This window comes from Tachypleus tridentatus, chromosome 3 (genome assembly GCF_004210375.1).
Source record: "Tachypleus tridentatus isolate NWPU-2018 chromosome 3, ASM421037v1, whole genome shotgun sequence".
NCBI lineage: Eukaryota > Metazoa > Arthropoda > Merostomata > Xiphosura > Limulidae > Tachypleus > Tachypleus tridentatus.
In genome coordinates, this window is record NC_134827.1 from 11024701 (window position 1) to 11049459 (window position 24759).

Consider the following 24759-nt stretch of genomic DNA (forward strand, 5'->3'; position numbering starts at 1 on the left):
TATGAGTGTTAGTAATTATGAGTTAAATATTTTCTTATGACTTGTGGAAGTTATATAATAAAATTAGGCACACAAGACTCACAAGTCATGACTATTGGCTGTGAATCAAATGTGCTAAATTGTATCATATCGCGGTACGTCTGCAGATTTACAATCCTAAAATCAGAATTTCGACACCTGTCGGTGAACATAGTAGATATTCCGATTTGGCTTTACTGTAAACCTCACACACGCTAAATTTGATTAATATGTATTTTTAATTTATTTTAAATAGCAGTAAATTTTACACTGTAAGAGTAACAGCAATCGTTCTTAACTAATATCAAAAATGATCATTGAACCCAAATATTAGACATAACATAGCATATAAATAGAACATAAAACAGTTTAAGTTTTTGAATGTGTGCCGCACGGTAACATTTCATTTTAATTGCCAAACTAAAACTTTACTGGTCATGTAAGATTGATGGTTAAATGTACTAACTGCCAAATTATAGCAACTACAACGAAAATTCTCTTGTAATAAGCTTTAATTAAGCTCCATTGTTTTGTGTCAAAAGGAAACGACTAGAAGTGTGCTTAATTTGTTTTTCCAGTAATTTCAAATAATATGAACAAAACACTTATTTTAAGTTAACTAGCACAATTTTCTACATCAGCTAATTGTATAATGTATTAAACCTTCGTGTTTCAGACTTGTTTTAAAATAAACTTTTCATTATCACAGCAAGGAGATATTCTAATTGCTCACTCTACAGACATAGGATGGTCTCCATATTTTCCACTTCTGAGTGGTATTGTAACAGAGATAGGAGGCCTAATTTCTCATGGTGAGATGAATTTAAAAATATTAAAATAATTATTATTGTATTTGCAAAAATTCTACAGTTTAAGAACAGAAACTAACTTTAGAAGAAAGAAAATCGTTATCTTAAAAATTAGTGAAGTTTCATTTTTATTTGATATTATTTGTTCCATATGCAAAGCCATCCTGCTAAGAAATAGAAACTTTATTTGGAAGTGTTAATATTGAAGTAAATAAAGAATCATGAAATGTAGTTAATCTAAATAATCAGATTCTAAATTGATACAGGAAATAATTACACACGGATAATTCAATGTTGCGGCATATTGATATTTCAATCTTTCGAAAAATTATTATTTTAAAACCACTAATGCACTGTGCTTTGGAATGAACTTACATAAATTCCAAGTTAGTAACTTGCACTACTTAGTTTTTAACGTGAAAGGACAGGGTGTAAGATTTAATTATCAATTCTATCTTTTCAAACCATGTTTAAATGTTCTCAGAACCTCCGGAAGATTAAACCGAGTTATGAATCAGTTTTATTGTATTAAATTGAACAGTACAAAACGTTGGAAGACAAAACAATGTAACTGATTTTAATCATAAGTTCAGAGTGTAAAGGAAACTTGACCTTATACTTTTACTTATAAAAAAGTTACATGTATTAATTAATTCGTTAGGTGCCGTAGTTGCAAGAGAGTACGGTTTGCCTTCTCTGGTAGCAGTTCAAGGCGCAACGACTACGTTCAAGACAGGTAAGGAAAACAGGAAAAAACTGATGCGTAAACGTAGTTTCAGCTACTTAATTATAATTATTTATAAAAAGAAAACCTTTCAGTTACTCAAGAATCTATAACACTCAAAATATACTTTTTAAAAATAACGAACAGATGTCCGTATTTTATAGTATTATTTCCACAAAGCAAACTTTATTACACAAAACATACGTACGCTATACCCAATACGTTAAATAATACACCCGTATATCTGTTACACATAACCTCAATCAAAGTGAAAAATTTTAAACTCGTTTGTTGATGATTATTGCCAGTTCAAAATTGTGTGACAAAGAAGTAAAGTAAAATTATTTGTTTTTCTAGTACTTCAGCCTAAAATTTGTTTATCGCATAAATAACCAATTCACTATAACTGGTTTTGAAGCTTCATGTACTGGTTGTAGATCCAGAAACTGATCATAGAGTTGTTGCAGTTACAGGGTTTAAAAACAATTTACCAGAACAATGAACAGAAGAAGTCTCGTTACGCCATTACGGTCCGTGTCGCCACGTTCAGTCATGCTCTTACTGATAATAGTGCATCTTCATAATACCCCTGGTCCGGCATGGCCAGGTGGGTTAAGGCGTTGGAGGCATAATCCAAGGATTGCGGGTTCGAATCCCCGTCTCACCAAACGTGCTCGACCTTTGAGCCGTGGGAGCGTTATAATGTGACAGTAAATCCCACTATTCGTTAGTAAAAGAGTAGCCCTAGAGTTGGCAGTGGGTGGCGATGACTAAGTCCCTTCCCTCTAGTCTTAGATTGTAAAATTAGGGACGGCTAATGCAGATAGGCCTTGTGTAGCTTTACGAGAAATTCAAAAACAAACAAACAAGATAATATAGTGTTGTATTTTCCATAGTAAAAGTATGCGTCCTAAGTCTGTCATGATCAAAGGTCACAATATTTCGTGCTGGCTTCCATTATCTGTCCAATGTTCGAGAACGTGGGCGTATTAACACTTGTTTCTTTCTCCGCCTGCTTAAGATATAGAATTGAATAAATGGTCCGAACGAAGCCTTACTGTAATAAGCCCCTTCTCTGTTTGTTTTATTTCCACAATAAACCATTTTTGATTATATTTCAAACTGCAACACGGGTATACAGTTTCCTCCTTCTTTTCCGTTATCGTATTTTTGCCTGTCAAAGATGTCATGATCTGTATCTCAAAGCTAATATACAATGTGATGGAGACTTTTTTTTTTTTGATAGTCCTTGTGGCCCATGTGATCCATATTCCTTTGTTATTTAATGCCATTAAGTTAAATGGACAAACCTTTATGAATATTTTACGTTTCAATTGTTGCTACATAATACGTTCGAAAAATAAAAATTGTCTTCAATATGCAGAAAATGTACTATACACAAGTAATAACCTGCATCATTAATGAAGTAATCGCATTGAAAATCTACGAATACGTCTGAATATTTTACTAAAAACTGAAAATGAAATAAAATATGGCCTACAAGTAGTATGAAAGTATTTTCTCCAGAAGTAGGTGTTACGTCTTTTTTAATAGGTATTTTATGTAGATGTAATGTTATTTGTTCAAGAATGATTGCATTCAGAGATTCAGCAGTAAGTCTTGGGACTAATAACGATTTGAACCAGGTTTCAATACTTGCAGTTGGCAGGGCTTCTAAAGCTCATTGTATTGCTTTGTGTTTAAAAAGAATGAAGCAAAGAGAATTGATGAATATTTATAAAGTTAATTACACAGTGTTAAGGTTAATGGTTTCATAGTAGCTCACGAACGTTGTTACATTTTAGTTTCAATGTTTGTAAAGTTTTGAATAGATTTTTTTTATTAGAAATATTAAGTACCTCTGCAAAAACTGGGAAGTCGTATAAAATAAAATGATGACTGTATGAGGTAGATGTTTTAGAAGCAATAATGGCGGCTGTACTACATTCAATAATGTATGGACAAAAATGATGAGTGTACCATGTGAAATGGTCTAGAAACGAAAACAGACACTACCATGTGAGATCTTGTATTGGCCACTGCACCACAGGAATAACGGAAACTGCTATTTTATTGAACCACCAGAAGCTGTTTTTACCTAACACATCTGTAACAAAATTTTAATACTTGGTACACAACATGCAGGTGTATCCAACTGAACTTTTCATACTAGTATTTCTATAAATATGCTTATGAAGTTACAGTAATCGTCCCTAATGAGAGTTTGTGTTTTCTGTTCCACACAGGTGACGTGGTAATTCTCGATGCCACCCGGGGTGTACTGAAAAAGATTCAAGGAAACAAAAATGTTGAGAATTAGTGTCAGTGTATTACATTTGACATAAAGAATGTGTAATTTGGCTTTTGTTACATTGATACATCATGAGAATTCGTTGTGGTATAGAACTTAGTAGAAATCTTCTTTGAAAGTCTAGATAGGTTTAATAGAAGAAAAATATTTCATAAAATGTATTTTGAACTTATAAAAATACCTCAGTTTGCTCATGTTTTATTATGCGACTATGATTTTAGAAATACTGTATCATAAAGTTTCTTGTCCTTGTGAATAAAGTGATTCTGTAATCAAGTTTTAGGCAATTCGAAATTGTTTGTTTACGTTTCTTTCTTTCTGAATTAAATTCGAATTTAAACTGTGATTAAATTTATATTTATCAATTCCATCAAGATTTGATGATGTTTGATTATCAAGAACAACTAGAAATATATAACGAGACGGAATTGCTCAAAATTGCTAAAGGTTTAGATACAGAGGTTAAAAGGTCAATGAACAAAAATATGTCACTGAAATACTGGTCGATGATGATTTGTTGTCTGAAGAGTCGTGAGTGGGAAAACTCTAGTGGCCCCACCAGTCAATCAAGGTTGAGTAAGAAAGATGAATTATAGGTTTAGCTAAAACTCAAACAATTCGAACTTGAAAAGTTCATATCGAAACTAATAGAGCATATAAATGTCTCAAAGCTGAACAAACTAATTTCGTAGCTGAGAAAGAACAAGCTCGTATCAAAGCCGAAAATTAAACAAAATAAGTTTGTATCGAAGCCGAGAAAGAATAAGTTCACATTGAAGCCGAAAAAAGGTTAGGTGGAAATTAAACTCAACCGATCGACAAAAGCAAAATGATAAAGTTGAACTTAATAGATATGGTTAAGTACCACCATTTAATGAAATTGAAATTGATAAATATTTCCAACATTTTGAGAAGGTTGCCCAAACCATGGAATGGGGCACCGAGAAATGGTCATTATTATTACAAAGTGTTTTAACTGATAAAACACAAGAAGCTTTTGCGACTCTCCTACTCTACAAGATTATACAGATTATGATAAGGTTAAAGCAGTTATTCCCAAATCATACGAATTAGTAGCAGAGACTTATCGCTAATATTATTGCAAGCGAAATAATCGAACTTGAATTGAATTTGCACACGAGAAAAATAGCTTTAATTTTTTTGATGATGTAATTCAGTGCTTTTAGCAACAGTTTCCACAAGCTAAAACAATTACATCTAATTGAGGAATTTAAAATTGAGCATATTACGACCATGAAACCTACTTAAATGAAAAGAAAATTGAAACATTACAGAAAGAAGCTACTCTCCCCAATTATTACACTTTAACAAATAAACTACTTTTCATACAAAAATCCTACAATCTTAGAAAAAAATTTTCTGTTTCATCCACTAAAGTTGAGGATCCTTCTAAAAACTCCAACTCCTCTGGTTCGAAATAATGCGGATAAAACTTCTTCAAAACAGTGAACGACTGTTTGACATTTTTGTAAGAAACTCAGAAACCTGATCATGCTATGTTCGATTGTTGGTGTTTGATAAAGAAAAAAGAAAAGTTGGAAAAACAATATGTGTTTGCATTTACATATGGATGTAATTTCGTCAGACCACCCGATGTTGTACAGTCGGTTCCTGATATAAAGGCTGATGTAGTAGGGAAGGAATTTAGACCTCTTTTGTTTGTTTATTCTGCGTTGTTGACAAATGGCACTTGCAAATCCCATACTCATTCGTATGCTACGTGATACTGGGGCGACTCAATGATTGTTGTTAGAAGGTATATTGCCTTTACATTTGAGTTCCGCCGTTGGTGAGTCTGTTATTGCTCAGGATATTGACGGTGACTCATTACTTTTACTTAGCATCAGAACTAGTTTCCTGACCAGTTGTGGTTGGAATAAGACCTACTCTACAAATCATGGTGTATCATTATATTTAAGAAATGATTTTGCTGGAAGAAAAGCTGTTGCTGAACCCAAAATGGTTTGTGAGCCAATCACTGTTTCACCTAAGGATGATGTTGTCGTTCGGGATAATTCTGATGTGATTCACTCGTGCTGCATTATTTGTTGTTGTTTTTAATTAAGCACATAGCTATTCAATGGGTTATCTGTGCTCTGCCTACCACGGATATCGAAGCCCGGTTTTTAACGTTGTAAGTCTGCAGAGATACCCCTGAGCCACTGGAAGGCTGCATTACTTGAGCTGAGGCCAAAAAGTAAGCCAAAATAAATTATAGACACGTGTCAAAATTATTATAGATAAGTCTTGGAGATTTTTTTATTTGAAGGAGACTTATTGGATGATTGTACTAACATCGACTCTTCAATGAATGACAATGATGGACATGAGGGATCAGATTCAAGGACTGAAGTTTCCTTTGCTAGAAGCAAACAGATCGCTAAGCAGTAAAAGGATCCACAGATATATTAACTATTTAAAGATGCACATAACACATGAAATATTAAAAGTTACCCATAAACTCACTATGGGAGACCACTTGGGTGTCAAAATCATGAGACATTTTCAGGCTAAAAATTAGGCAAGAGTTTTCTGAGGTTTGCATAACTTGTCATGCCTGTTATTTGGATAGCCAACCTATCAAGAAAATCTCTATTGCTCTTTACAAGTCTTTCCCAGCTATTGCAGAACCCTTCAGTCATGTTAGAATTGATTGTATTGTAAATTATACAACTCCTACAAACAAGTAAGGTTGATGAGATTTTTGTGAATGACTGGTTATACCAAGAAGTTTGTAAACATTTTGCTGACGTCACTATACCATCAACAAACGTATTGGAAAAAAAAAATTCAAGTACTCTGAAACATGTCAACTTACTTTTGGAAAGGTCATACCTTCATTGAGAATTTACTCTATTTTGATGACACTTGACTTTGATAAGCCTTTCGCATGAGCTGTTGATGCCTGTTATTGTTGTGCTATTCTATTACAAATAGACAACAAAGGTATTGAATACCTTGTTTCTTATTTTTCTAATAAATTTTAATTGTCACCAAAAGAATTATTCCACTGCAGATAAAGAAACATTAACTCTAGTGTTAGCTGTGGAATATTTCATTGTATATGTATCTGCATCACCACAAATAATTATCATTTACACTGATCATAACCTGTTGACGATTTTGAACAAAATGAAGAGTAAAAACTGAATACTTCAGATTGGAGTTTGTCATTACAAGGGTGTGATTTGAAGATAATCAAGGTTAAAGGGATTGATAACGTTTGTGCTGATGCACTTTCCTGTGTTGTGTAATTTATTGATCATAAAGGTTTTTGTACTGATTGTGTTATGTACTTTCACGTTTAACAAAGCTCAGAGTTTTATCGAATAGTCAACACGGTTTCACTAAGGGAAAATCTTACCTTATAAATCGTTGACATGCTTTGAAAATACTCTTGCTTATGTAGATGGAGATAGCGTATAGGTTTGTGTTTTTTGATTTTCAGAAAGTATATGACAAAATGCCACATAAAAGACTTTGAAAGAAACATATCTCTATTGGTAAAGGGGATAAAGTTAACTAATTCTACAGAAAAATGGCTTGATGGAAAATGAGTAGAGATTGTTATAAATGGAACTCATTCAAATTTGATTAATATTGCAAGTGGTGTAACTTAAATCTATTGCTATTTTTCATTTATATCAATGACAAGGATGAAGAAATTGTCAAAAATTACTTAAATTTACTGATTTTATCAAGGTAATGTGAGTTACTCGCTGCCAGTATAGTGCTGCTGCTTTACAAAAGGATTCAGAGCGTTTATTGGGTAAGGAAAATGAATGGCAAATTGGTTTTAATTATAATAAATGCAAACTATTTTATATGGGTTATTATAATTTGAATTATATAATTATATGAATTTGAATAATAATAGTTGAGAATGAAATAACATTAACAGAGTCGTGAAGAAAAAGGATCTTGGTGTAATTAATGGTTGATAAGTATCTTAACCCATTGAAAGCAGTGTGCTGTTGCTAGTGATAGGGCAAATAATATTTTAGGTTCTATTAACAGAATTATTGAATACAGGCCTAAAGACATTTTAATTACATTGTATATGCTACTAGTTTAGCCACATTTGTTGTTTTGTGATCTGTCTTGGGCTCTTTACTTTAAAAAAGACATTGAATTTTTAAGAGGTCTACAATCAACCATTCAACTAATCTCTGAAATAAAACATTGAAAACTACGTCTCATATAGAACAAATCTATACACCCCACAACTCCAGACTAACATTATCCACAACTTAACTTCAACATACGTACACGACGTTTTTGGCAAACAAATTACAATGGGGGTACTCAAAACTAACCTTTTAATACTAAAAAAAACTTTTCATCTGGAGAAGACGGTGTTAGAAATAATATCTTAAAACCGGCTTCTACTAATTTTCACCGATATCTTATTACTATCATAAACCTTTACCTCCAGTCAGATATTTCCCGGACGCCTGGAGGAAAGCTAGGATAACTGTTACTTCTGAAACAAACACAGAAAACTCCAAATCTGAAAACGTTATACCTATAACTACCATATACTTGTTTTTCACAGTACGCTGATGACATAGGTGTCTATAATGTGTCACCCAATCCAATAATAGCAAGAAATAGAATACAAGAATCACTAAATGCCATCCTTAACTGGTGTAACGGCTGGAGAATCCTCCTAAATTTTCATAACACTTCTGCTATCGCATAAAGACATTATAGAAACCATAAAAAAGTAAATATTAAACTAGAGAATCAAGCTATGTCCCCAAGAAAAAATTCTGGGAATAACGTTTGATATACGACTCTCCCAGATACAACACTTTAACGTCATTAAAAAATCAGTAAGCAAGAGAATCTATCACTTAAGACTAATTACAGGAAATAATAAATGATGCATACAAAATACTATCAATAAAATCTACAAAGAATACATTCGCTCCCTAATCGAATACGACTCTTACACCCCAACCCCAACAAAAAAGAGTCCTAAGAATGGTTATTAGACTACCCAAATTTACTCCAATAAATTACATGCATGAAGCTTGCAACATACCACAACTCAAGGAGCGATTAACAACATTAGCTCACAGCTACTATCAAACATTCTTTTTTAATTTCGCGAAAAGCCACTCGAGGGCTATCTCCGCTAGCCGTCCCAAATTTAGCAGTGTAAGACTAAAAGGAAGGAAGCTAGTCATCACCACCCACCGCCAACTCTTGGGCTTTTCTTTTACAAACGAATAGTGACATTGACCGCCACATTATAACGCCCCTACAGCTGAAAGAGTAAGCACGTTTGTTGGGACGAGGATTCGAACCTGCGACCCATAGATAACAAGTCAAACGTCTTAATCCACCTGGCCATGTCTGACCGTACCATCAAACAAAAGAAACATGAAACTTTTTAATTGCCAAGTTACATATCCTTACTAGCACCTCACATAAAACGATATATCCAAAAACAAAAACAGAATTTCAGGTACTTATCATTACTAATATTTTTATTCATTTCATCTCTGGACATTGGTCAAGGACATTTCTCAGGGTGCTTTTGTCCCCCCCCCCAACAGCACACGTGTACTTATCTATCCCAGCAACTCTGTGACCCTGATCACGGGACGTCTTGTCGAATGTTCGTTGCCTTCTTTCCTTCCCTTCTTCAATCAATCACGTCATAGACCTTGAACAGCTGACATCATGTCATCGGCCTTGATCGCTTTCGCTCGACTACCTTGATCCGACTGCTCCTTTCTCTGCACTCCTCTGAATCAACTACAATTTCAAATATCTACTGAGCAAAATAAGAAACAATCACAAAAATAACAACAGAAATTATATCGCGAGCAGGGGAAGAGAGATATTAATATCCCTGATCACCCCAGTCTACTCTCCTATTAAACTAAAGTAGTGCCACGGAATTTTCAGTTTTATCGGTTTCGGCTATAACAATGGTACTTGGGATGGAGTGACTGTCATATTAGGAGAGGTTAAGATCCTTAAAATTGTTTAATCCTAAAAAAAAGAGTTAGAGAGAATTTGATTGAATTGTGTAAGAGTGTAAATGGAATTTTTAATATCAATGTCTGAATATTTTCGTACTAAAAAGCGAAAATTATAGAACTAGGAGACACAAATATAAATTTAGACAAATTCAGTTGAGACAAATTTATTTTTCAAGTCGAGTGCTCTGGCCTATGGAATGGATTGCCTACGAACGTTGTTAAGGCAGTAAATTTGAGTGAGTTTAAAAAAAAGATTGATAGATACATGAATGATAAGTGTTGGCTTTAGGATTTTGTAAATTTATTTATCTAATAGTTTTAGTTTAGCTTGGATTTAGAGGATGGGACAGCCGAAATGAACCACCAGTCCGTTGATGTCCCAAAACAGTATGTTATATTAAGCCGGATAAGTGGTTTTCATGATATGAGCATTTTCAACACTTGGTTGATAGATTCAGATATTTCATCACTCAGATAAACACAATAAGTTGTTTATTATGAAATAATAACAAAACTCGTGAAAGAAAGAGTCGTAAGTCCATGATCAAATGTGATGTATCATGTGATTCATCGTTATCAAGAGAAATGGTTTCGTTGTGAATTTACTTAAGAAAGTGAAAATAAATGCATATTAACTCAGCAAAGACACATCTACAGGAGCCAGAAGCATAAATGTTCAGTACTAGAAGTTATTATTAACGTTCGGAGTTTTCCGTTAGTACTGTTGTACAAAATAACTAACGAATGGTTCAGCGTTCTAGATAAACAGAAAACTAAAAGTAAGAACTACATTTAAAAAGTATCTTTTATCTCTTTTAACTATATCTGTATAACATGCTAGAATGAAATAACCAGTAATAGTAACATGAGTTTATTCATTATCGAAAATAAATGTTTAATTGTAAATGCAGGGTAATTACACTTAACAGGTTATTCGTTGTATCTGAATATAGGGGAAAGGAATGACAGTTTCAGGGTAAAAAGCTTAATAATTCGATTTGTGTAACCCTAGATTTGATGGTGGATGCCGCGGACTAGAACTCTTATTTCATGAGCCCAAAATTAACAGCTTGATTATCGTTACGTGATTTTGCGCGAGTATCCGTTATGATTATAGACAGATAGTGTCATACAACACCTAATGTCTTATCCAACCAAAAGTTTGAATAAAAATGAATGATCAGGTAATTTAAAAGTCGTAGTTAGAAGTAATTATAATCTTTATTGTTTGACCAATAAAAGAAATGACTATATTTGATCTTTTTTTTGTCTTCTTTCAGATGTTCTTCTCCGAGTAAAACACTTTCTTGTTTTTCTGTATTTACTGTTTAAACGAAACACTCTGCAACGGCGACTTGTAGATATTACAACCGATTACCGACAGGGGCCAGTAAAGTTTGGAATCATAGCATCCGAAAAAGAAAGAAATTTAGAAAACCCTCGATATCTACAGAAAGTTAATGTAAGCTGAAATTATTAGTAAATTTAATTTCAAATTAAAATTACAGAGATGCAGTTATAAAGTATATTTCATTCATGCTGTTTGCTTAACAAATCTAATATAAAACCTTTAATCTTTTAAATTGTTTTTAGCATATTTCATAAACTGTTTAGAATAGTGTTTAATTTTTAATAATCATTATTTTGGCGTTGAAGACGAGTAGAGTAGGATCGAAGTCATGTATTCATAATAGACATAACAGTTCGCAAGAGAATACAAACAACTAGTATGAGAATTACTTTATCTTCAATAAATAATTTTCTATGATATCAAAACAATTTACCGATTTTGTATCTATGCGTGGCCTTGTGGCTAGGGTAATTGATTCAAAATTTGCTTGTTGCGAGATCGAAACGCGGCCTGAAACGTTCTCACATTCTTTCTCACAGCATTGGAGTCTTTATATTGATGTTCAGAGATCGTATTGCTGTAAAACGCTTTCCGCATCTTGTGCTCTTTTGCACGCCTTAACACGCTTGGCCCAGAGATGTTTTAAACTGAAATGGACGTTAGTAACGAAATTAATGAGTATCAACTTTTGTTAGGGATTCTCTGATGGTAAATGATAGAAGTAAAAGTTGTATAAATCTAAAACTAGTTTTGCAAATTTCTAGATGTTTTACAAAATTTGAATAAAAATAACGAATACTCTTTTTCAAAAAAACAAAGTACGCAATAAGCAAACTGTAAAACATATTATCAATATTATAATACCTGAATTTACATTTGATACAATAATAGAAGTTAATTGTTTCAGCATAGCGACGAAATATTTTTCTTTGGAGTATACAGCGCTGGCGACTGTATAGTTCTACGCGTCATCAGAAGAAGAGGTGATGAAGCGGAAGTCCAGCTTCATTTGAAACATGCAGAAACAAATACTTTGTATCAACTTCCGATTCACCCAGAAACTAACGTTTTATACAGAGAGAAAGATGTTTTTGTAGCAGCTGGGATTCGAATAAAATGTATTAATCCACTTCGAAAGTGGAGAATATCTTATAATGGACTTTTAAGGTAACATTGTTTCATGTTCATCTTTTTATCTTTATCCAAAAATATTGACATCAAGAAGATGAAAACTTTTTTCTCTTCTTGTTTTTTCAAGTCGTTAATCAAATAAATGGGTAGAGTGTTAATCTTTTTTTAAATCAGTGATGTAGTTTCTCTTGTAAAGATCGTTTGAACTAGCATTTCTAGAGTAATGTTAAGCTATGAGATACAGCATGTAATATAATTTTAACTAACAGGAAGCGCTTTAGTCTGATAAGATGAGAGGTCTAGCGTAGCCTGATCATTAACATGTTTCTTGCTACAAAAACGCATTACGAAAAATAAATAATTGTATTCTGGGAAATATGGTGAATAATTTTTAATGACCAGATGTATAATTATCATTTATCCTTTAATTACTTTTACTAGTTTATATAACTTTATTCCAAATGGTTTAATCTTGGGATTTACAAATATTGAGTGGAAAGCTTGGTGCTGTTGGTGAAGTATAAGGAAATTTGGTATATATTGGTAAATAACTCGTCATTCTGAGAAAATTTATCGCTAAAATTTCACATTTCGATTTGGCCAACAAAAAGTGTTAGTTCTGGTAGGAATAATGGATTTACACTCATGTATGTAACTGCATGTATATAAATAGATTACATGCACTAAGCTTTACAAAACTGACTACATGTTCAGTTAGAAATATTTATAATTCTATGTAGTTACTAATTACGATATATTATCTTCGTTCGTCCCGACATTCATGTATCTAAATAAAGAGGAAATTAACGAATCACTGAAATAACCTAGAACGTAACTCTTCAGAATAAGCTTTATTCTAAAATATTCTAAGTGGTTAGTTTAATTGCTGTTTTCATTTATGAAATTAAGGAAAGAAATCCGCTGTTTAAAATGTTTCAGAGGTCATTTATGGATAGATAGATGTTATTTTATAGAATTGTTTCAGACTTAGTTTCTTTGGTACGCTAAACATTTGGAGGAACAGCTTCTTAATTTTTACTAGTATGCACAGGATGATCCGTAAACGTACCCACGTTTACAGATACAGAGAAATAAGAAAAAAAGAAAAGAACATAAAACAAATCACGTGAAAAGTTTTATTTCTATAGATGCCGAAACTTTAAGTTATCAGTTTAAAATACCTTAAAGCAATATTTCGAACACTGATGTAGACAACTCCTACAAAGTGTATTCCACTATAATGGAGCAAATGATAAAGATATAAAGGAATATTTCCATCGAGATTATCTTTAAATGTAGAATAATAAGTTTGAGTAAATGTCACTTTTCCATTTCTTTTATAACCAAAAGCAAATACTGTTCATTTTGAGTGAACATAATTCCTTATTTTTCGCTCATGAAATTTATAACCACTAATAGCGTGACCGCCAAAGCGTTCAAGAGTAGACCAACTGTATTATTAACACAATATGTATGCAATATTTCTACGTTTCTGTAGAAAATTTTACGTCAAATTTTTTGCCTCTCATTCTTTTGTATTTGGTATATTTTGTTCAGAATAGTAGTTTATCACAAAACGTGTTACTAGTAGCATTTTTACTTTCTCTAGTAGCTCAGAGATAAACATGAATACTAATAATGTTAAAAATTAAAGTTCGATCCGGTGGTGTAGCTTTGCGTTAAAAAAAAAGAATGTTCATATACAAAAGGGTTACGACTTTAAGTAACTGAAATAAATAACAGATACAGAAGATTTTAAGCAAATAATAAAATTAACACGGATGGCAAACGAAAAACAGATTAAAAGAAATAAAAAAATTATCTCTACATATTCCACGAGTTTTTCTTAAATTGATGGGTTCAGTGTTTTGTATATCAAAATTCTCTGGCTATTGCAAAAAGCTGAAAATGTTTTTAGAAATCAAATCTTGAAGTGTTAATTTATTTCATAATGAGGACAGTATATGTTTATATCAATGAAGAAAAAAACAACTTAATATATTATTATAGCCCTCTTAATATAAGTGTCTATTTGTGTTTTGATTTCGACTTATTTAATGTGGTCGTTAATATATTATATCTCGCTTTTAAACGAATAAGAGAAAGTTTTAATATTACTTGGGATTCGTCACCAGATTTAATTTTAATATTTGATATTGATCTGTCTTTAAAAAGGAAGGTAGGTTTGATACCATATTTGTTGGAGTCAAAAATAACATTTCATTCTGAAGTTGATTGGTGATAATGATAAGTTAAGATTTAGAGGAAGGTAGATAATTAACTTGACACTGATGATGGCACGTGGTTTTGGAAGATAAGAGAGGTAGTGTTATTGGAGAAGGTGTAATATTTAATGCATTTTGTATTAAAATTAATTGTGGAGTGCCCCAAAGTATATCTACGTGCAATGTTTCTATAGACCCTAGAGAAATGCATCAAGCATTTTAGTAAAAACGTCTATATGTTGCTCTGTGCCACAGGGCAACTCCCGTCTAATTTTGAAGCAATAACTTTTAACTCTTCCAAAATCTAGAGAGAAAAAAATAATTTCATTTTGATGAAATAAATCAAAATCTTTTCAGTTTTATCAAATATTTGAGATTTTTATAGTATGACTGAAGGTAAGTTCAGTGAAACACTTATCTGTACCTACTTCAGGGTGTATATCAGAGAATACTAGCGTTTATTAAAATCAAGGACAACAAACCACAGTATCAGAACATTTGTTATTGCGAGTATCTTTCAAATGCTTTGATCAAGATGTTGTACAAAAAAGATTAAGTTATTTTTAACAATAGCGAAGGTCGGAATATTTAAACTAGTTACTAAGTACATGTTTCGGAGAAAGATTTTACCGACAAATAATTACGGTCAGAATAACTACATGCATTATTACTATGATGTTACAAATCAGCACAAACTAATCTATCGTGACACTTTCGCTACACGAAAATTGGATTGAATAGTTGTAACAATAAGCATATTAAAAGTGGCATTCTTTTAAAGAATAGTGGGTTTTGAAATATATGCATAATATTAACCGTGATTGATATATGAGCCTTGTAACTGTTTACTGTTATCACTGATAGGAAAATCACTCCAACTGGACTTCAGGCTCAAGAGGAGGAGGTACATATGAAGTTTTCTTTCATGTAAGTGTTTTAGTTATATATAATTTACTTTTTTAGAAAAAAATGTCAAAGTGAATCTGACAGTAACAACAATAAAATAAACTTGTTTTACGATAAGAATTATTTTGAAATAAAGAGTTAATTGGCAGTTGTTACATATTTGTAACAATTGCGTCATTTTAGTTGGGCTGTAACAAGTTTGCCTTTTGACTTCAAGATCGACTTCTTCCCTAGACTTGTAAGTGAGGCTGCAGCATATGGTTTGTGGAAGCAAGGATTTCTCTCTTACGAAAGGTTAGTTTCAGCTTAATTGCATAAAATCGACGTTGTAAAAGCATTTTAATTAAAAAATAATAGTATCATGTCGAAACCAATATGTAAACGTATGCGAACGTGAAGACAAACTGGTAAAGAATAGGACTATCAAAATGTTCACAAACTTTCCATCAAAATTTATTTTGGAGTAACCTAACATTTATTTCATTATAACACATGAATGAAACGGATGTGCTAATTATGTCAGTACATTAAGAAAGAATTAAGTTTAATTATTTAAAAATCCGTAAAAATAAAAACAATTATAAATATAATTTAAATATAAACAAATTAATACTATCCGAAAAAAGATAAAATAAGGTATTTTAAAGGATCATCGAATCTCAAGATCGCTATGATCAATGGGGCCAGTGGAAAGGTACAGTTACCTTTGAAGATGAAGATGAAAAGGAAATGTTGCTTTGGGGATTAAAAACTAGAGAGAGTAGTAAGTTTATTTGAAATTCTAAATTAAATTTTTTCTATCTTCTAGTGTCAAATTTACTCGTTTTGTAAGTAAAATTACATAATTCATAATACTAGTCATAAATTTGGATTCTTCTTTGTTTATTAATAATTTTAAATTTCTTAAAATACACTGCATTGAAATACCAATTTATTTAATTTTTCATGTTGTTATTACTTATATTTTGTCGCGAGGCACCACGATTAAGCACCTTTTCGTGTATAGACATAAATATGTCTCTCACATAAGCATTCGAATTAAAACTTAAGGTGTTGAACAATTAGCCAATGATAAGAATTGCATAAATATTCATATTAAACCTTTCCAGACTCATTGGACCAGACTCGTTATGATCGTTACATACATATTTATGGTCATATGAAGGTACGTTGACTATAGTTGCAAAAAACTTACTAAAGATTAACACTCACAGATGTTTTAAAGTGCTTTAAAAATTAAAGGAACAAGTACGTTTTCTCATATAATTTATTTTAGTGTTCTAAATGTGATAATATTTTAGTCTTTTAGGTAATTTGTCTTATTTCAGTTCCAACAGTATCCATTTTTTATGTAAAACATGAAGAAATAAATATTTTAAAAATGACCAATATCACCACAACTGATATCCCATATAAAACCATACTTTAAACAGTTTACATGCGTTTATTCAAGAAATGTTTGAAATATTCAATATGTAGTGTGACCTCCACGGGCTGTGACACAATCCTAACAGCGATTTGGCACACTTCGAATCAGTCAATCGATGTTATCTTGGGGTATAGCAGCCCACTCGTCTGCCATGACAACATATCCCAACAATGTTCAATCGGATTTAAATCTGGAGATTTGGCGGGCTACACAAAATTCTTTATTTCTTCCTCGTCAAGGAAGTCCATACACAGTCTGGAGACGTGGGCTCGCGCACTAATCTGCATGAGAATAAAGCCATTGCCGACAGCACGGGTATAAGGCCTCACAATGACTGCCCAGACCATTACAGAACCTCCTCCATAAGCGTGGACTTGCACAATGTTACAAGCGAAAAATTTCTATCCTTGGGGTCTCCACCTTCTCGCACGTCCAGCATCACGAAACACAGTGAACTTGCTCTCGTATGTTCACTGGACGGTGGCGCATTGACGAAGTTCCCAGTCCAGATGCTGACTAGCAAACTTTAACCTGGCTGCACGGATTGGCGCTGTCAGAAAAATCCTCTTGCAGGCCGTCTGGCCCTGAGGCATTCTTCGTGCAGACGATTGCGAACTCTTTGGGTCGACACATGGGTTCCAGTGGAATGCTGAAGGTCATTTTGCAGTGATCTACGATGTAGCTGTCCTCTATGTCTGTTATGCAGTGATGACGGCCTTGACCTGGTCTTCTGCCATAAAAGTTCGTCTCCTGCTAGCGTCGCCAAAGTCGATTGATTACGCTTCGTGACACACCGACGCGCAGTGCCACCCTCCTATGGGTCTGGCCACCTTTTTCTCTGTCAGATGGTGCGTAACTGCTTGGGTACACAAGAAGAAAGTACACACTGACTAAACGAGCCGCGAAAGATTCATGTTGGTGTTTGTTTTGAGAATTAATGAGAAATGCGTAGTTTCACCTTACAGCCTTAGGGTACCTTGAGTTGTATTCTCCTTGAGTGAGGTGAGTTTCGTTTGAGTTGTTTCAAACTTCACTGCAAACTTGAAAAATACACTTGTATACAAACGGATATGTTTTTCATACATGAATTTACTTATGACAAAAATATACTGAAATATGTACTTGTTCCTTTACTTTTTTTCAGCATTATATTATTAAGTTCATTGTATTTCAAAAATAACTCTGCATTAAATATTTTAGAATTATTCAATGAAACATTTATAAGATTGTGTGTCCTAATATATAAATAATATTCATGAAATGTACATTGTATAATGTTTTACTATATTTTTCTTTCTAGGCTATAAGTACTTAAAATAGTAAAAAATATATTTATCTTGACTCTATCATAATCTCAAATAAAATAGCTATTATTTAAAAGTAATTTTCCTCCTCCAGAATATGATGAATTACTTATGTAAGTTTTTTTTTTTTACAAAACATGTTTAATTGTACATTACGTTTTAAGTGAATTTGATAATTGTTTATATTCTGGTGATGATTTTAGGATGGTATGACATTCAACATTAGTCTTGTACCTTTACCTGGGTTTTCTACTCAGTAAGTAATGACATCTGCATCGTACTTATTAACTTTAACTAATAATACGATATAGTGGAAGCTAAAAATCTTGTCATTTACTCACACTATTAAAAATTGCATCTCAATGAATTTTTGTTTTCTTTCTACACGTCACAGTTCTTCATTTTGTTCTCTAGCTTTCCTTATAAAAAGAAGTAATAAATTATTTGAACAATTGCGTAAACATCCAGCCAAACAGATTATATTTAATTTTAATTTACGAAAATATTTTAAAGGTAACAATTTTCTCTTATTTTTGCAATACAAATTAAGATTAATAGCTTGATCTATTATATTCTATTTTTTATGTAGCAACAGAAGTTGTAGATAACATCTAACTTTCATGATCAAAGTTATGAAATATAAACTTGGCATTCTATTTCAGTTTGCACTGTGGGTATATAGCTCTTCCAAATCATACCATTCATCCATTGCAAGACTGTGATCTGTCTCTACTTCCAGCTGAACAAATCTGGCCTGAGTGGACTGTCATGTGTCTGGCAGGTAAGGCATTGTTATAATTTAGTATTATATGTAACTACACGAATTTATTGCAAAACTTTTTTCTTTGTCACAGTGTGAGTTGTACTGTTACACAAATGTAATATTTAGGCCAGTGATTTTATTGTTAAAATATCTCGTCTAATTTTTAATCTTTACTGCACGTAGTTTCACAGTATGATAATACAGTTAGATTGTTTTGCTCGTTAATAAGACATTACAATAATTGTGTAAAATATATAATAAATGATATATGTATTTAATAGGAAACAAATTGTACCCTGTAAACGTTACACTGGAAGAGGAAGATTTCTTTACCTATAGAGGAAATCAATGGGAACATAGACATTATACTAGACTAGCAAGTTTCTCAATAGGTGGAGAGAAAGGTAGGGGGTATTGTGGAGTATGGTGAAAGGTAGCTTTTCCTATTTAATACTTTTTCATCTTGTACCGCAAATAGTTAATATTTAGAGTTTGTCTAAATACTTATTATACGTACATTTTTCTGAACTTTTGGTATTCACCTATAAATATAGTTTGATAACAGTAAAATATTCTAAATCTGTTACGCGTACATTATGTGCTTTTCATGTTTTTGTATCACATTAACCCTTAATAAGCAGCAAAGTTTCTGACCTTGGTGAATTTCGTCATTACGCTCTAATTATACTTTTCGTTTGTCATTGAAATATTTATTTTCTGCAACAAAACAAGTAATATTTAATTAAAATTTAATTACCTAAACATAGATATTATTATGTTTTATTTATGTTTATTTTTTTTATTAATAAAGTAATGGCTAATCACATTATGAATAATAAAGTGTTTTCTTTGTACGTTGGAATTGTTTTGTTCATCTTGTAGAAAGAGTACTATAGATTTACGCTCTAGGACTAACTTGAACGTATTCAATAAAAGCTATGAAAATTAATACTTAATTTTACTCTTATATTTTGAATGACTTTTACTCAAATTTCAAATATTGATATTACATATATTAAATTAATTACGTCAACGTAAAGTCGAATACATAAATAATACATGTTGTATAATATTAATCCTAGTATTATGCTAAGTTGATAGGTGCATTTAATTAGGATTTAATTGTGATGTCAAGTTTTTATCAAAAGGAATGAAAAACCAAGATAGAAAGAACAATGCCAGAAACAAATCCAACTCTTTGGTGAAGGTAAATTGTTATTGGTACCTTTAAGTCGATATGCTTTTTTATTAAATAAAGATTTTAATAGTTTAAATAAAACAATACTTTTTGAAGCTACAAATAACTGCAACTTAGAAGTGCAACATATTACAGTGTATTAATCACACTTTCCTAGGACGACATGCTGATACAAAACCTGTCGCTTTCACATGTATGTCGAGACATCACAGTGATAAATTAAGTAAATATGTAATAGCTTACGGGAAACTCTTCCTTAATATGCATGGACAATGAGGTGGTTGAACATTTAAATCGTTACAATGGAACTTTCAATGAGAGACAATAGTGTGTAATCATTGAAACATAATGATGTTTTAAATGTTGCCACTAAAGTACGCTTCACATTTGTACAGATAAATTTCACAAATAACTTTGTTTTTCATAGCTTAATAGTACTAACTCACGATTCAAAATATCTACTAGTAATCCTATAACCTTCAAAATGCTAGCAACTTTATAAATATTGATGTAACAACAGTGAGAATGATCGAGTTTTGAAACCCATAGTGAGCACAGCACATATAGCCTATTTTTCAGCTTTGTGTTTAACTACAAACAAACGTACGTTTGTTGTTTTAACCCTTAAAACGTTTTTAACATTAGAGTCATACTGAAATCTTTGGATCATAAAGTTGTTTTATAAAATTTACATAAAGTATATTCCTTGTTATAGATTTACACTTAAACGACTATACAGTCGTCCCTCAAGTCCTAGGCTTGACGGATCCTTTGTGTATGTGTTCAGCAGTAGTTGGAGGGAAAGGAATGTCTCTTGCATATTTAATAAAATTGAGCAACGAAACTAAAAAGGTGAGTTATTTTTAATACTATTTAATTTCAATACGCTAAGGCAGAAGTGAAGGCTAATCGTTTTTATTATTATATTTCGCAAGAGACTTGTAGCTAATCTATTTTATGAAGAGAGCCTTGAACTTCTTGATTTGTATATAGACAGACTACGTATAACGTTTTGTTATATTCAAACTTACTTTATTTTATAAACATTATTTTAATGTTGTTATTAAATCACTTTTTGTTTGTGATGAAGTTTATTTCTAGAATTCGACATTATAGTTTAAAGTATTAAATATGCTTTCTTCTTATCAGTACTTTTTGATTCATTTGGTAATCGAACTTGAAATTTGCTGAAAAAAGAAATCATAATTGTCTAGAAACTTAAAGGAATTCTATATATATTGTAAGTTTTTTTTTAAAGTATTAAATTATGTGATAATGTTTGTTTGTTTATTTGAATTTTGCGGAAAACTACTCAAGGGCTATATGCGCTAACCGTCCCAAATTCAGAAGTGTAAGACTAGAGGAAAGGCAGCTAGTTATCACCATCCACCAACAACTCGTGAGCTACTCTTTTACCAACGAATAGTGGGATTGACCGTCAAATTGCAACGCCTCCATACCTGAAAAGGCGAGCATGTTTGGTGTGACGAGGATTTGAACCCGCGACCCTCAAATAACTAGTCGAGTGCCTTGACTTACCTGGCCATGCCGGGCTTTTATGATAATGCAAGCACCTAGAAGTTTATGGATTTGCAATGCTTTTAAAATAGGGGATTAATTTTTTTGCCCGAGGTTTTTACTTGGATAGAATTTTCACAAAACATAAACATTTCCGAAAGCCCTGTTAATTATTTTAGGGATGATTATTTTATGTTTATGCTTTAATCTGAGTTTACCTTTGCGAATGAATAAACCCATTGTATTATGACACTGATGTTGTTAATGCGCCTATAAAATAGCATGTAATATTAATTTTCGGTTTTTCACATTATATTTAACTAAAGGGTGTGGTTTAAAATAAAATAAAAATAGATTTTTCTGAAATATAACGTGGATACAAACCCTTTGAAATACCATGGAGTAAAAATTACGTTTAGTGAAATTTCTCTTACTTTGAGCTATTATGTGAAGGAAATGGAGGAAGAAGATAATCTGATCTTACGATCCTGGGATTTGCCTATGTATGGTAGACTTACAGAAGAACAGGAGCAGATAAAGTAGAAAGTGATCCATCTGGCCATGCCGAACCTATTTGATAACGAAAACAGCGAGAGGTTTATGGACTTCCAATGCTTTTAATATCAGGTTAGTCTTTCGATTCACAGAGCAGATATCTCAATGTGACATTCATTTAAAACAAGCAAATTTTAAGATATGAATAAAGAGTCATATCATTTTCGTCTTAAAACTAAATATACTAGAAGATGCTAATAAAGCGTTTAAACATTATCTGACATTTAGTTTCATGTTCCTAATGGCATTGTGCTAACTACCGCTGCTTTTCGTCGCCACCTAGTGGAACATCCACAGTTAGAACTGGCTCTTAGTACTGTTCGGAAAGCCATCAGGTGACTTCGAAATTCATATAGTTTCTTTAATGTGGATATTTATAAATCGATTTTCATTTTGCTATTTATGAATAAATTTCTTACTCTGTGAGTTGGATTATATCCTTATTATAAATACCTTTCAAAATTAACTTCATTATGAAATTATACGAAGTGCTACATATTTAAAATTGTGATCGTAATACAACATCTTTTTTTAATGAACTTTGTGATAGTTCCATGCGTTGTAATATAATTAGCTATCGGATTATTGTAAAGTATATAACTATAAACAAGTGTGTAAAGATGCTCTTAGAATTTTTAGACTGAAATTTATTTGAGGAAAGTTTGGAAATGTCGAAAAGAATATTTTAATACATTCTATAATTACATCAAATATTTAAATAATATTATACGTATTAACTTTGTGATAGTGATTTACCAGATAAATTCCTCCACATATTCTTGTATTAACAAATAATTAGATTGAATTTGATATCACTATTAATGTCTTATGGAGCTACAAAATTTAGTTATTTTTGCTCCGTTTTCCTTTATAAAAGCAAGTCATCTTTCATTAGGTGGAGCTTCTACAGTAGATCGTTATTTAAACAAAATTTTAAAACACAACTAAAAGTTTAAACAACCTAATTATTGGACAAATTTAATTTTTTTCAAGGAATTGTAACCAACATGAATTCCCTAACTAAAGATAATGTTAGTTACAATACCACATTGTATTAAATGACGTTGTGAGATGACATTAAGATAACCCCGTTGCCAACTTTAAACTTTATACGTTCGACAGTTCGATAATTTGAGTTGAAATATAATTATCGTAATAAATGATTAAAGTTTAAAAATTACTTATTTTCTCTGCACTTGCAGGTAATGTGATAAACTAAGGGAATTTATTTTGAGTATATAAAAAGCAAAAGGTAGCATATGCCTCCATTTTCTTAGGTCAAAAATATAAGTTCTAATTCAAAGTTTTTAGTTTATTTGAACAATAATTTCTGTATTAAATGTCATTTTTATACGTATTTCAAGCGAGGAAAACACCGATATTCTGAAAAGAGCAAGTTCCAGGTAAGAGGGCATTAATATCTATTATACTTTTCTTTTGTAGAAAACTGCAATAATACTTTAGAATATTAATCACTTACATGTCATTACACTAATTATCATAACCTTGACACTACAGATCTAACCCTTTGCTTAGATTTATACTAAAAACAAACAAAAATCATACGATAGATATCTCCTGTTGAGATAGTGGTGAGTATACGGATTTACAGCACTGAAATCATGGGCTTGATTCCAGTTGACGGACACAGCTGACAGTCCGATGTGGCTTTGCTGTACAAATTCATACCCTAGATTACTTAAATAAACATGTAATATGGATGAAATAATAATACTTTTAGCGATTTGTAAATTCAGAAGTAAAAACAAAGCGATGATTAAATTGTTGGGCTTAGTTAATGGTGTTTACAGTTTAAATTGTTAAAAAGATGAGGTAATTCTTTATTCACTGTACTATTTTTGAAGCACTTAAAAAGTCGTCATAATAAGTTTAAGAGATAAACATACATACGCACACATATATATATCAGTGTTTGCTAGGTGTGATGCTGACCGTTATATTTGTTCTACAGTGCAGTTGAAGAGTTCATAAACGTTCCACTGACAGACGAACTGAAAGATGATGTGTCCAAAGCGTTAAAGAGAACATTCTCGAAAGATATAGATGACCTACGATTAGCTGTACGATCTTCAGATACAGGTAAGATGCTGGTGTCTTTTGGCAAGATTAAAACGACTAAAAAAACAATTCGATCTGCATAATGCAGAGTTTAAACATCTTTATGTATTCTACTATTTATTTTTCATTGTATGCTTATTGTTTTATGCCACCTTTTCTAGTCTGTTCACGTTTGATAAATATTTATCTGAACTCACAGAAAATGAAGCTTTAAGAACGCTTCGATATGTCAGTGTTTCTGTAATGTTCCAATTAGAATAATCTAAAATAACACTATCATTATTACAGTTACAGAACATGGTTAATCACAATTATGTCACTCCCCAATGGCTCAGCGGTATGTCTACAAACATACAACGCTAAAAACCGGGTTTCAATACCCGTTGTGGGCAGAGAAGAGATAGCCCATTGTGTAGCTTTG

The 24759-nt window shown here is 32.0% G+C and overlaps 2 protein-coding genes across 4 annotated transcripts in view; both read left to right on the top strand.

The window, feature by feature from the left end:
* LOC143246347 (uncharacterized) overlaps positions 1–4138 on the top strand; it is a 99642-nt gene extending 95504 nt beyond the window's left edge. For all 3 annotated transcript variants that reach the window (XM_076492909.1, XM_076492911.1, XM_076492912.1), the window contains 3 exons: positions 728–830; positions 1489–1563; positions 3798–4138. In XM_076492909.1, the coding sequence (XP_076349024.1) occupies positions 728–830; positions 1489–1563; positions 3798–3871 (252 nt within the window). In that variant the 3' untranslated portion in view covers positions 3872–4138. The remainder of the gene's footprint in view (positions 1–727; positions 831–1488; positions 1564–3797) is intronic.
* Positions 4139–5842: 1704 nt separating this feature from the next.
* Positions 5843–24306, top strand: LOC143247915 (uncharacterized). The gene is made up of 16 exons (XM_076496464.1): positions 5843–5905; positions 10520–10658; positions 11160–11341; positions 12138–12397; positions 15451–15513; positions 15676–15786; positions 16140–16255; positions 16602–16657; positions 18429–18481; positions 18888–19006; positions 19270–19392; positions 20137–20195; positions 20902–21038; positions 22158–22331; positions 23624–23662; positions 24232–24306. The coding sequence occupies exons 1-13, from the start codon at positions 5843–5845 to the stop codon at positions 20911–20913; spliced, it is 1356 nt and encodes a 451-aa protein (XP_076352579.1). The 3' UTR covers positions 20914–21038; positions 22158–22331; positions 23624–23662; positions 24232–24306.
* The last annotated feature ends 453 nt before the right edge of the window (positions 24307–24759 follow it).